Consider the following 14,154-nt stretch of genomic DNA (forward strand, 5'->3'; position numbering starts at 1 on the left):
CGGAGAGGTAAATGTCCCATCTCCTCAGCATCTGCTCTTACAACTGCCAGGGCTGAAGCGAGGGGTGTGGGTGTGGGCAAGAGGCACTTGGTTTTTCTGAGATGGAGCCAGGCCCTGGGAGGGAGGGACCCTAGACTCTCTTGTATAAGGCCATGGTGTCCTGCTTTTAAAATTTGCTCTTGGCGGCGTGTGGTGAAACCATGCCTGTGATCCTGGCACTTTGTGAGGCCAGGGTGGGAGAGAATCTCTTGAGCCCAGGAGTTGAGACCAGCCTGGGCAACATAGTGAACCTTATCTCTAAAAGTTAAAACAAATAAAAACCAATTTCACTGTTTTGGAAACTTTCTTCATCAACTCTCCATGGCACCAAATATCTGATGGCACTTTACCCCATAGAGGGGCTTGGGCTGCAGAGCAGGCCTCTGTGTTCTTACGCCTTTGTAGGCTGTTCTGCTTGTTTCCCTTATTAGATTAATCCCTCCAACCTCCACCCTTCTGCCCCCAACCCCGTTCATCCATTTATGGATGAACCTGTTTAATGGCAAGGCACTTTCCCAGGCAATAGATTGCAAGAATTCACAGAGCTGATGCAGTTCCCCATCAGGCAGTGACCAAGTCATCAGTAGTTAGACAGCAGGCACACAGAAGGTGCAAGATCCACCAACACTTGGAGGGTTTCTCCAGCAGGCCTGTGTGTCAGAGCTGAGGACTGAACCTAATGGAGGGCTGGTCTGTGATGCAATCAGGATATGAACCACAGCCTTGTTAGGTCAGGAAAGACAAAAGATAGGGGAGAAGGAAAAGGACTAGATCAGAGGACGAGAAGGAAGAGGAATCTCGTGTATCAAACTGCACATTAATATCCTGGCAGCAGCAGTGGTGTGTGTGTGTGTGTGTGTGTGTGTGTGTATGCACTGTATGTTCATAATGGAGGCAGAGGGAACGGGTAAGGAGGTAAGTGTTAGCTGAAGCTCTTCCATCCATCCTAGGGAGTCTCGGTTCTGCCTTGGCATTGTGTAACATGCTTGGAGAGTGGCGTGAGCCACCGCGCCCAGCCATGAATTTTATCTCAATACAAATTTTTCAAATGGTTGATTTTTCTGGCATGTGTGGCATCTAGGTAGGGAGATATTTTAGGAATAGAGAGCCTGTCTGTATATCCTTAAAACATATGGCACAAAAAGAGAGTTTCCTCTTACTTCAGCTTGTCGGTCTCTCTTCCTCCTTTTCTTTTCCTTTTTTTCCTTTTTTTTTTTTGAGATGGAGTCTTGCTCAGCCACCCAGGCTGGGTGCAGTGGCGCCATCCTGGCTACTGCAACCTCCGTCTACTAGGTTCAATGGATTCTCCCCTCTCAGCCTCCTGAGTAGCTGAGATTATAGGCACCTGCCGTCAAGCCTGGCTAATTTTTGTGTTTTAGTAGAGATGGGGTTTCACCATGTTGGCCAGGGTGGTCTTGAACTCCTGACCTCAGGTGATCTGCCTGCCTCAGCCTCCCAAAGTGCTGGGATTACAGGCGTGAGCCACCGCTTCCAGCCTTTTCCTCCTTTTCTAGTCCATCTCATTAACTTCCTTCATGCTTCTCCTCAGATATGTCTTGACCCCTGAAGAATGAGGAACAAGCTCCCTGCCTCTTCTTTTCTGGGACTTCTTGATTGCCGTGTTCTTCCCCACGCTGTATCTGCTTTGCGCCTTTCATTCTAAGGCTTTCCCTTTAGCTTCCATGGGTCCCAGGTGCAGCATTTCACGACTTGTTGGGGAATAGTGCTGGCAGGTGGCTACTCACCAGGCATACACTGAAGAACCTCCTCCCCATCCTGTCCTGTCCTTCCAGGTCCCTGGTTTGTGCGGTGAGTGTCCTGAGGCAGAAATAAGGAGGAGCAAAGAAATAGGCTCAAGTGGTAGCTGTTGAGTTGGCAGGGAGGTCCCTAAGAGGAAGCGTCAAGGCCCTGTGCCCGCTGTCCCGGGGGCTGGAGGCGGCTGCCAGCATGCCACTGGCCGGAGACAGGGGACTGACCCAGCTGCTCCTACCTGCTTCTGAAGGGAAAATCACTGGCGGGCGAGCCCCGATGGAGGGAAATAAGAAAGGCAGAAAGCTTCGTGGGAGGGCTTGGGGCAGTGATAGAGGAGCTGACAAGGCAGCATAAGGCAGAATATAGACAGCCTATTTCTCTTAGGCTCACCCCATTCACCCCTACTTCACCCCCTTACCTACCACTGTTTTCAGGGTTAAAGCAATTTTAGCAAGATTTTAGGAACTGTGGGGAGATAGCTTGGATTTTCAGTAATCGGGGGAACATAAACAACCCCAAACGAACTCTGGAAAACGAATGTAGGATGTTTTTATGTTCCTTGTCATTTGGCTGTCCTTTTTCTCCTTCCCCAGACAACCCTGTCTCAGTGGGGCAGCACTTCCTTCTCAGACTGCTTGTCCCAGGGTCCCTGCCTTCCCCTAGTGAAAGAAGCTCCTGCCTCCACCTGTGGGCGTTGGGAGCATCAGCAGAGATGCTCCTCACACAGGGCGCCAGCTTCTGGGGTCCGTCCCGCAGACCCTGACCCACAGACAGATGAATAACGTACCCAGACACACCGATACTCAGTGGAACAGCAGCGAGGGCTCCTGGCCCCTCAGAGACACCAAGGAAGGTGCTGTAAAGAGTAGCCACCACAGCCCCAACTAGCTGGCCCTGCAGACATTTATTAGCACAGTTTTAACAGCAAAGACTTGAGTCAACACGCCTGTGGGTAATTAATCTGGTCACCCTCACCCTGGGAGAGCAATCCTGCCCGCCACTGATCAAAGATTAGTTTTAGGACCACATGAGTAAATAAGCTCTTTAGATAAAGTCCTGTATGCTCCTATGTATCTATGTCCTGAGCTTTTAAGAGAACTCAGCTGCCTTCAGCCAAGACTTTTACAAAAGCTGTGCAAACTTCTTGGCTTTCCAAGAAGGCTTATATTTATTTCCTCTAAAATCTTTCCCACCACCCTAACTGAACTCCCACATATTTTTCTTAGAGATGGGGTTTCACCATGTTGGCCAGGATGGTCTCGATCTCCTGACTTCGTGATCTGCCTGCCTCGGCCTCCCAAAATGCACCTAAGATTCTCCCCAGTGGCCGACTGACTGCCTCTCTTCTTCCTCCTTTCTTCTGCCTCTGAGAAATAGCACTTTCTGTCCTAGGCTACTAGTGCCTGGGCCACACACCAATCTATACCTCTTTTTTTTTTTTTTTTTTTTTCAGGTGCATTGTCCTGTTTTCCCTTTTGGCATGGGTTTATGCTGAGCCTACCATGTATGGGGAGATCCTGTCCCCTAACTATCCTCAGGCATACCCCAGTGAGGTAGAGAAATCTTGGGACATAGAAGTTCCTGAAGGGTATGGGATTCACCTCTACTTCACCCATCTGGACATAGAGCTGTCAGAGAACTGTGCGTATGACTCAGTGCAGGTATGTTATAAGCACAAAAAGAATAGAGAGAGAAGACCAGGGCTGAGGTAGTGGAATAAGGATGTGGGAGGGAGAGCCACCTGTACTCATAGTGAACCAAAGTCAAGTCCTAGAGGCACAAATGTTCTACTCTCTCTGTCCCTTCTCTTACCTCCATACCAAAATATTACCCTTTCCTAGCTTTTTTATTGTTGCTGTTGACTCTTCTCTTAGATAATGTCAGGAGACATTGAAGAAGGGAGGCTCTGTGGACAGAGGACCAGTAACAATCCCCACTCTCCAATTGTGGAAGAGTTCCAAGTCCCATACAACAAACTCCAGGTGATCTTTAAGTCAGACTTTTCCAATGAAGAGCGTTTTACGGGGTTTGCTGCATACTATGTTGCCACAGGTAAGGCTCACCTTTCTGCATGTGCCTTATTGACCCAGCTAAAAGATTAGAAGTGAGAAATCCGCTGAGCAACACGTTGAATGAGGATTCTGTTTGTAATTCATACAAAAAGTGTTGACTTGGCCTGGGTCCCTCCATAAATCACTTTTATGAAATTCAAATGCATGATCACATCTTAGTGGTGACGATGATAATGGTAATAACACATATTACATAATACACAGTAATTTATTGAGAGCCACTGTAAACTGGGTATGTGCCGGGGATTTTTCCTATTTTAACACAATCGTCACTTTCACCCTTCAAGGTAGGTGTTATCTGCTCCATATAAAGATGAAGAAAATATAGACTAGGAAAGTTAATAACTTGCCAAGAATCACATGAGGAATGTGTAGTATTTAAACCCATTCAATATATGGCATTCAAACCTTCAAATTCTGGGTACTTCTGTATCTCTCTCCAGGTTAAAATGAAGCTAGGACATCTCATAAAGCCAAACTATTGTTTAGATTTGATAGAAGGACCAACATCATATAAAGCAATGAATGTACCGATTCCTCCCTGCAGAAGACATTGTCATGATGTTTACCTTGCAGAGCGTCATCCCTGGAGCTGAAACGCTCTGTACATGAGAAAAGTCAAGGATCTCTGACATTAAGAGCTCCCTAGGCCAGGCGTGGTGGCTCATGCCTGTAATCCCAGCACTTTGGGAGGCTGAGGCGGGTGGATTACTGGAGGCCAGGAGTTAAAGACCAGCCTCACCAATGTGGTGAAATCCTGTCTCTACTAAAAATATGAAAAATTAACCAGGCATGGTGGCGGTGCTTGTGTTCCCAGATCCTCGGGAGGTGGAGGCATGAGACTTGCTTGAACCTGGGAGGTGGAGGTTGCAGTGAGCTGAGATTACATCACTGTACTCCAGCCTGGGTGACAGAGTGAGTCTCTCTCTCTCTCTCTCTCTGTCACACGCACACATACTGCCCTCCAGCCTCAGTGACAGAGTAAGGCTATGTCACACACACCACATACACACACACACACACACACACACAGAGCACTCCAGCCTCGGTGACAGAGTGAGACTATGTCACACACCACACACACACACACACACACTCAGAGCACTCCAGCCTCGGTGACAGAGTGAGGCTATGTCACACACACACACACACACACACACACGAGCTCCCTTATACCTGTGTAGTGGTAGGGCTCGACTCTGGAACCATATGTCAGGAGAGTAATATAGAATAATACCGGCCTGACATGCGATCCCTTGAGAGATCTTTAAGCAACAGGCCTTTTCTACTTTTTCTTATCCTTATGGTTTTGGGTTTAACCTCATTCTCCCTTCTTGGTGTTTGTTCTTGACCTCAGCCTCTCTCTACTCTTTGTAGACATAAATGAATGCACAGATTTTGTAGATGCCTTGTAGCCACTTCTGCAACAATTTCACTGGTGGTTACTTCTGCTCCTGCCCCCCAGGCCACTTCCTCCATGATGACATGAGAATTGTGGAAGTGAGCTTGAATGTTAAGAGGGTTGCATGTTCCTGGGATTTTGGAATGACTTTGAAGGCTTTGTCCACCCTTCAACTTCTGTTAGGCCCAGCCTTCATTTGGCATTTATTTCTTTTTTATTTTTAGGATTTACTTATTTATTTATGTATTATTTTAAAAATTTCAATAGTTTGGGGGGTACTTGCTGGTGGTTTTGGTTACATGGATGAGTTCTTTAGTGGTCAATTCTGAGATTTTATTGTACCTGTTACCCGAGCAGTGTACTATACCGTGCAGTTTTCGTCCAGCTTCCAACCTCCCCATTTTGGTCACAGAGTCCATTATATCTCTCAGTATTATCTATTATAGTTACTTATAGCTGAGATGAAGCCACAGAAGGGAGGAAGATAAAGACTACAGGGTAAAGTTAGTTAGTGGAGAAAAGAGATAGATGTCTGTAAAGAGTCTACTGAGGGGCTGTTCATAACCAGGAAAGGCTCCATCCTAAGCAGAGTGGTGGAAACCTAATAGGACAGGTGTTCCTGCTGATATCTACTGCATGTGTAATTGCTGCATCCCTCCAGTTAGGTAGTCTCAGGTTAGTTTGAATGGAGGACTGTCAGTTTCTGAGAGAGGAATCATGTAGAATAGTGCAGAGATTCCTTTGCTTGATGCTGTATTTGATTCTCCCTTTCCTTTTTTCTCTCTCTTAGTTAATTGCAGTGAGGATGTTCACTGCACTGACTGGGGAATTGCAAGTCCCAATTATCCCAAGCAGTATCCAGAGAACTCAGGGGTGTGATACCAGAATCGGCTGGAGGAAGGGTTCCAAGTGGTGGTGACTGTGGGAAGATTTTGATGTGAACCAGCAGCTGACTCAGAGAGGGAAACTGCCTTGTGGTTTAGTTGTGTGATGGTTGATTAATACCCCACCCTCAACTTACAAAGAGATCTCTCCCTGAAGACAAAGAAAAATTTTTGAGACAGGGTCTTGCTCTGTTGCTCAAGCTGGAGTGCAGTGGTGCAGTCAAGGCTCACTGTAGCCTTGACCTCTTGGACTCAAGCAAGCCTCCCACCTCAGCCTCCTGAGTAGCTAGGCCCACAGGCGTGCGCCACCATACCCAGCTAACATTTTTATTGTGATTATTATTATTATTTTTTATAGAGATGGGGTTTTGCTATGTTGCTCAGGTTGGCCTGAAACTCCCGGCCTCAAGCAATGCTCCCACCTTGGCCTCCCAAAGTGCTGGGATTATAGGCGTGAGCCACTGCACTCAGCCTGAAGATAAAATTATCTTTTCTCCTGACCCTTATTTTCCTTCTTCTTATTTTATGTGACATTTAATGCCTCTCTTATTTTTATCTCCCATCTTCCAATTTTACCTCTTTCCTTTAGTTCTTTCCCTCTTCTGATTTCATCATTTTGTTCAGTTTGTTGCAGGAGATCAGCAATTTGGTCCTTACTGCGGTCGTGGATTCCCTGGGCCACTAAATATTGAAACCAAGAGTAATGTTCTTGATATCATCTTCCAAACTGATCTAACAGGGCAAAACAAGGGCTGGAAACTTCGCTACCATGGAGATCGTGAGTAACCTAGAAGTACCTCTTTGGTTGGTGATACCAAAGTCCCCAAACAATGTAGGATCAAAGCAGGTAGATGATCCAGGCACACTGGAAGCACCTGTGATCTCAGCTACCAGGGGAGGCTGAGGCAGGAGGATCCCTTGAGCCCAGGAAGTAGGAGTCTGAGTCCACTCTGGACAACAGAGCAAAACTTTGTCTCTAAAACAAAACAAAAACAAAACAACAATAATTTAAAAAACAGATAGATTGTTGTTCTGATAGTATCCTGAGATTCTTCACTTCCTCAGGAAAATCTAAACCAGTCAATGGTTGCTAGGAGTGCCTCAACCCCTAGTAATCCTTTAACTAGACCTGAGAGTGCAGACAGTTTGGGGGTGGTTAGTTGGTAATGCCATATGATTTTAGACATCTGCTGTATTGGAATGTTAAGCATCAGGAATGAGGACAACTGGATGATTTTAGAAAGTGTGAGAATGATGTAAATAGAATGAGAGTCTTCAACTATTTAGTAATTCTTTTTTCCTGTCCCAGCTTCTGTTCTTTCAAGCAATGCCCTGTCCCAAAGAAGACACTCCCACTTCTGTTTGGGAGCCTGCGAAGGCAAAATATGTGTTTAGAGATGTGGTGCGGATAACCTGTCTGGATGGGTTTGAAAGTTGTGGAGGTAAAGTACCATCTTGGCTTCTCCCCAATCCCTGGCCCCAGATCAGGATGAGCAGACTGAAATTGTCCAGTTGTTTACCAACGTAAGTGTGTGATCAAGGTATAATGCCTTTCCCATAAACACGACAGCTTAAGATCTGTAGTACTCCCTTGTGAGTCATGGAGCTCCCTGGCCAGCTTGGCATTCTCTCTCTGCCTTCAGTCTTCTTGGGGAAGGGGAGTTGACACATTGGGGCAGAGCTGTCTGTCAGCCTCGTCTCCTGGGTGCTTTGGGTCAGTCTGCTAAGACGTTCCCAAGCTTCTTGTGGTGAGGACTCCTCATTGATCCAAGGCCAGAGATCAATTCCAGTTTTGATTTTGGTTTCCCATATCTCTCTTCAGAAATAAGTGGTGATGTTTATTATTCTCCAGGGACGTGTTGGTGCAACATCTTTCCATTCGACTTGTCAAAGCAATGGAAAGTGGAGTAATTCCAAACTGAAATGTCAACGTACGTGTCTCTTCAAAGTGGAAGTCTTTCTTTTTCTCTCAGAGAGAATGGAAAGATCAGCACATCCAAATTCAGATGCATGGTTTCCTCTTAGGCATGGAGGGAGTGGGTTGGGTTTTTGAAGGGAAGCCAGTCATGGAGGCTTTTCTAGTCCAGCCCCGAATCTGTTCCCAGGCCAACTAGATTGGCAAGTTTCTTTCCAAGAAAGGGGCTATGGGAATAAAAAAAAAAAAAAAAAAAAAAAAGAAAGGGGCTATGGGATAGGTCGAGTTAATAGCCCCATGTGGGTGCATTTGTGGCTTCCACTGGGCCTTCACCAATCACTGAGAACCAGGCTCTTCACTACGGCTTTCATGGGGTCATCTGAGTTGGCATCTCAGTGGGCCAGAGAGCTGAGAGATGCCAGTTGGGGAGGATGGCCACAGAGAGGCTGGTGTGGGGAGGTTCATCCCAGGTGTGCCTGTGGATATGGGGTGGGGAAGCAGTGAGGATGAAACTGGCCCCATGACTCCTCCTTGGAGGAAGTGGCTGTCCTGACCATCACTCTCCTTCCTTCGTCTGGTAGCTGTGGACTGTGGCATTCCTGAATCCATTGAGAATGGTAAAGTTGAAGACCCAGAGAGTACTTTGTTTGGTTCTGTCACCCGCTGCACTTGTGAGGAGCCCTATTACTACATGGAAAATGGAGGAAATGGTAGGTTTCTTCTACTGGAGGAGAGAGAGTGAGAAAGTGTTGGAGGGTAAATAGCATAATCTGTCTGTGCCGGAGAGAGTCTGCAGACAAATGAAGGCGATAGGACAGGCAGTGTTCATCCCCTTGGCTTCATCTAAAGATACACTTTTCATATGGAGCAGGGCACGCTCAGGGCAGCACCAGTCACAGGGAATCATAGAGGTCACCAGCTCAGCTACACAGCTGCTGCAGGAATTCCCCTATAACATCCATTTCATGGGATTACCCACCTTTGGACCAGTTATTTCATGTACAGCCCACAGGAGCAACGCCTCCCGCTTCAAGCCAGCAAGCTACACTGACTGCCTTTCTTGACGTAGAAGGGCTGAATGAGACACTAATACGTTCTCTGCATTGCCTTTATTTATTTATTTACTTATTTTAGACAGAGTCTCACTCTGTTGTCCAGGCTGGAGTGTAGTGGTGTGATCTCGGCTCACTGCAACTTCTGCTTCCTGGGTTCAAGTGATTCTTTTGCCTCAGCCTCCTGAGTAGCTGGGATTACAGGTGTATGCCACCACGCCCAGCTAATTCTTGTATTTTTAGTAGAGACGGGGTTTTTACCATGTTGGTCAGGCTGGTCTTAAATTCCTGACCTCGTGATCCACCTGCCTTAGCCTCCCAAAGTGCTGGGATTACAGGCGTAAGGCACTGAGCCTGGCTGTATTACTTTGTATTTTATTTTCCCACTTTCCCAATGCCTTCTTTCCTTCTGCTTTGGAGATGTTCCCTTTGTCTCCCCTGGCGGGCTAGAGGCCTGAGGGATTGTTTGGAGGAAGATATTTTTTTCTGGCTGATTTAATCTGATTTACTACTTGAATCCCAGAGGAGCTGAGGCTCTGAAGGAACAGAGCGGGCTGTGGGGGAATGGAAGAGGGAGGGAAGATGCGGTAGTGAGTGTGGCCTGTGTTCTCTGTGCTATTCCAGGCAGTATCACTGTGCTAGTAATGGGAGCTGGGTGAATGAGGCGCTGAGCCCAGAGCTGCCGAAATGTGTTCCAGGTAAGGAGGGCCGAGGCTTGGGGAGAGATGATAGGCATGGGTGAATGGGAGTCACCTTCTGAAAGCAGCTGTAACCCTCTTGGGAAAGGACTGAACAGTGGCCTGCCAGAGTCCAGCTCAGTGAGGTGGCAGTAGCACTGTGCCGTGGGCTGTCGGGGCTGTGGGGAACCTCCTCAGCTACACTGAAGCCAGGTCGACTGCAGGGAAATATAAGCGTCAGCCAGCGACAGTTGGTGTCTGGTAATGTAGCTGCAGCGAGAAGATACAGAACTGCTAAAAACAGGGCCTGAAAGCTGAGAGTGAGTAATCAACACTCGGAAACAAGACTAGTTAAATAACCTAGTTATTATATTAAAAGTTTATGGCTGGTCATGGTGGCTCATGCCTGTAATCCCAGCACTTTGGGAGGCCAAGGCAGGTGAATCATGAGGTCAGGAGTTTGAGGCCAGCCTGGCCAAAATGGTGAAACTCTATCTCTACTAAAAATATAAAAAATTAGCTGGGTGTAGTGGCGGGCACCTGTAATCCCATCTACTTGGGAGGGTGAGGCAGGAGAATAGCTTGAACTCAGGAGGCGGAGGTTTCAGTGAGCCGAGATCATGCCACTGCACTGCAGCCTTGAAGACAGTGGGAGACGCTGTCTCAAAAAAAAAAAAAAAAAAATTACATGGCAACAAGATATAGAGGAATTCAAGATTCAGGGAACGAGTGAGATCAAGGTTTGGTAGCAGAAGGCTGGGTCAAATCCAGTAGGATAATAACCATCCTGGATGTAACTGAGAGCTGAAGACCGAGCTGATTTGTTGTGTTTATTATCTCATTCACATCCTTGTAACAGCCCTGTAAGCTAGGTGTCATTAGTCTCATTTGACCGGTCAATGGGTGGGTGCAAGTTTGCAGAGTTAGCAAGTTGCGAAGGCAGGCTTTGAGCCCAGGTGTGTCTAAGTCCAAAGCCTGTTGTGCTCAACTTGGAGTCCCTCCAGGCTGTCTAGCAAGGGATTTAGGTAAGCAGCTTCACTTGAATTCAGTTATTAGTATAACTGAATGGTAATGGCACCAGTCACTGGGAGTGAGAGGTCAAGGCCAAAGAAGGGACCCCTCTCTACTTCCTAGGCTGACCTATGGTTTACTAGGAGGGACTCAGGTGCAACTAGGACTCCAGTAAAGAAGGCGATTAAAGTTTGATCTGGGCATCTGAAGAAGGCAGAAAGCTTCCCTCCTCCACCATCTGTGTGAGAAAAGGGTTTCCAGTACTGGCTCTTGGTTGGGCACTGGCCTCACATGCCGAGTTGGGAGGTGCAAGGGGGACCCCTGCCTCCAGAGGGGCTGTGAGTCACACTGTGGATAGCGTAAGGCACTAGTGCATCTGGACTCAGTGATTCACACACTGCCTCTGGTTAACTGAGCTCTGCCATGAGCCTGCTATGACATCGGCAAAGCGGAGTGTTTAGGTAAGACCAGGGTGGGTCAGGTATTGAGCTTGTTGACCAAATAGGATTGACCATTTTGTACTAGAGAACCCTGCAACCTAGCAGGTAAAATTCTTTGAGTGGTTGGAGGATTTGCAGGAAGCCAGTATCATTTCTTGCTCCTTCCCCGTGTTTTTTTTTTTTTTATTCCTTCCTAGTCTGTGGAGTCCCCAGAGAACCCTTTGAAGAAAAACAGAGGATAATTGGCGGATCCGATGCAGATATTAAAAACTTCCCCTGGCAAGTCTTCTTTGACAACCCTGGGCTGGTGGAGCGCTCATTGATGAGTACTGGGTGCTGACGGCAGCTCATGTTGTGGAGGGAAACCAGGAGCCAACAATGTATGTTGGGTCCACCTCAGTGCAGACCTCACGGCTGGCAAAATCCAAGATGCTGACTTCTGAGCGTGTGTTTATTCATCCGGGATGGAAGCTGCTGGAAGTCCCAGAAGCACAAACAAATTTTGATAATGACATTGCACTGGTGCAGCTGAAAGACCCAGTGAAAATGGGACCCAACGTCGCCCCCATCTGCCTACCAGGCACCTCTTCTGACTACAACCTCATGGATGGGGACCTGGGACTGATCGCAGGCTGGGGCCAAACAGAGAAGAGAGATCGCGCTCTTCGCCTCAAAGCGGCAAGGTTACCTGTAGCTCCTTTAAGAAAGTGTAGAGAAGTGAAAGTGGAAAACCCCAAAGCAGATGCAGGGGCCTATGTTTTCACTCCTAACATGATCTGTGCTGGAGGAGAGAAGGGCATGGATAGCTGTAAAGGGGACAGTGGTGGGGCCTTTGCTGTACAGGATCCCAATGACAAGGCCAAATTCTACGTAGCTGGCCTGGTGTCCTGGGGGCCCCAGTGTGGGACCTATGGGCTCTACACACGGGTACAGAACTATGTTGACTGGATAATGAAGACTATGCAGGAAAATAGCACCCCCAGTAAGGATTAATCCAGATACATCCCACCAGCCTCTCCAAGGGGCATGACCAATGCATTGCCTTCTGTTCCTTATGATATTCTCATTATTTCATCATGACTAAAGGAAGACACGAACGAATGATTTAAATAGAACTTGATTGTTGAGATGCCTGGCTGGAAGTAGAGAGGTAGAGTTTGATCATAGAATTGTGCTGGTCATACATTCATGGTCTGACTCCTTGGGGTCCTTTCCCCTGAGTACCTATTGTAGATAACACTATGGGTGGGGCACTCCTATCTTGCACTATTCCACAGGGATACCTTAATTCTTTGTTTCCTCTTTACCTGTTCAAAATTCCATTTACTTGATCATTCTCAGTATCCACTGTCTATGTACAATAAAGTATGTTTATAAGCAAATTTTGGCTGACTTACCTCATTCCACACCAAACCCTCAGAATTATAGAAGGGGAGTGGGATGAGAAGACTGTTATGTCACTGAAATTGGGCATCTAGTAATTTATATTTAATTTAATTGTCATGAAAACAGAGAATTCAGCTTTTCTTCTCTCTTCCAACTGAGATTTACTGAATATTGTGGATTAGTATGAAGATCACAAGTGTAAGGCATCATATTCTAGTTTTGAAATTCATTAATACTTACCTGGCCAAAAAAAAGGAAAAATAAGGAAAAAAAGAAACTCATTAAATCTCATTGGGTGCATGGCTCACACCTGTGATCCCAACACTGGGAGGCTGGGGTGGGAGGAACACTGACCCAGGGGTTCAAGATCAGTGTGAGCAACATAGGGAGACCCTGTCTCTACAAAAATAAAAAGTAAAAATTAGCTAGGCATGGTGGTGCTTGCCTTAGTCCCAGCTACTCAGGAGGCTGAGGTGGGAAGATCGCTGGAGCCCAGGAGGTCAAGGCTGCAGTGAGCTGTGATCATGCCACTGTACTCCAGTCTGGTAACCAGAGTGAGACATTGTCTTGAACAAAACAAAAAAACCCCAACTTATTCAGAAGTCCATGTACAATAGTTTGAGTTGGCTGTTTAAGATCTTCTTTAAGTATAATGTTTTTCAATATGTCAACTGAAAGTTAATTTTCCTTTAATACTCACTTGTATCACGCAATATTATGACAACAAAAAAGAAAAACTACAGAAATTGAGCATGCTCTTGTCTGCTTTCCTGGTGGTTTTGATCAATTTGTGACAATGTTTTCATTAGATTGAACTCTGTACCAAGATGACATAGCAGAAAATCTCCCTTCTATTTTCTAGGGGAAGGAAAAGAAAATATTCCTCCTCCCAAAGAATGATTAGTGATGAGAAATGACTACAGAATAGGGACTTAGCATTTTACAAACTGAGGACAGGAGAACTCTCTCAGGATGGTGGTTGCCCTAACAAGGTGTCTTAGGAAAGCAGAGGTCTGAGAAGAAGAGTTGAGGGGAAATCTGACCTATTCGATGTGACACGTGGCTTTCAGGAGGGCAGTTTTTACCAGAAGTCAAAAAGGGTTTGTTTGGGCCCATCAAGAATGGACTTTGATATTCCATAGACCAAGAGGGCTAAATTCAACAGTTGACCTTAGACCGGAGGGTAAACACGATGTGGTAACCAGAGGAACTCTAATTGAAGGGCCTGAAGAATTGAAGGGAATTACAACTGGGAGCCTCTGGGAGGATTATATCGTCAACCAAGCAGCATAAAGTCACTATGTCACTCCTGAACTGTATGCATCGTAGCCACCTCCCGACACTTCCTGTCATTGCAGGGGCAATGGAATTGACAGTGTGGCCTGGGCGAGAGTGTTTTGGTGACAGGAGGATTCTTCTAGAGATAAAAAGGCATTGGAGAAATATTAAGATTTAGAAACATGATCTGTGATAGAGATATTTTTCTTCTTTTTTTTATACTTGGGGTAAGAGCAAAACTTTAAC

At 46.4% G+C, this 14,154-nt stretch overlaps 1 protein-coding gene across 1 annotated transcript; it reads left to right on the top strand.

The window, feature by feature from the left end:
- The first annotated feature begins 1,721 nt into the window (after positions 1–1,721).
- Positions 1,722–12,626, top strand: LOC101009560 (complement C1s subcomponent-like). The gene is given in 16 exon segments (XM_031650987.1): positions 1,722–1,732; positions 1,833–1,848; positions 3,192–3,452; positions 3,666–3,843; positions 5,241–5,268; positions 5,270–5,349; positions 5,352–5,363; positions 6,056–6,188; positions 6,190–6,250; positions 6,774–6,927; positions 7,475–7,582; positions 7,979–8,080; positions 8,646–8,778; positions 9,741–9,814; positions 11,442–11,537; positions 11,540–12,626. Coding segments are annotated over 16 exon segments (2,145 nt in total). The 3' UTR covers positions 12,238–12,626.
- The last annotated feature ends 1,528 nt before the right edge of the window (positions 12,627–14,154 follow it).

This window comes from Papio anubis, chromosome 9, assembly GCF_008728515.1.
Source record: "Papio anubis isolate 15944 chromosome 9, Panubis1.0, whole genome shotgun sequence".
Lineage (NCBI taxonomy): Eukaryota > Metazoa > Chordata > Mammalia > Primates > Cercopithecidae > Papio > Papio anubis.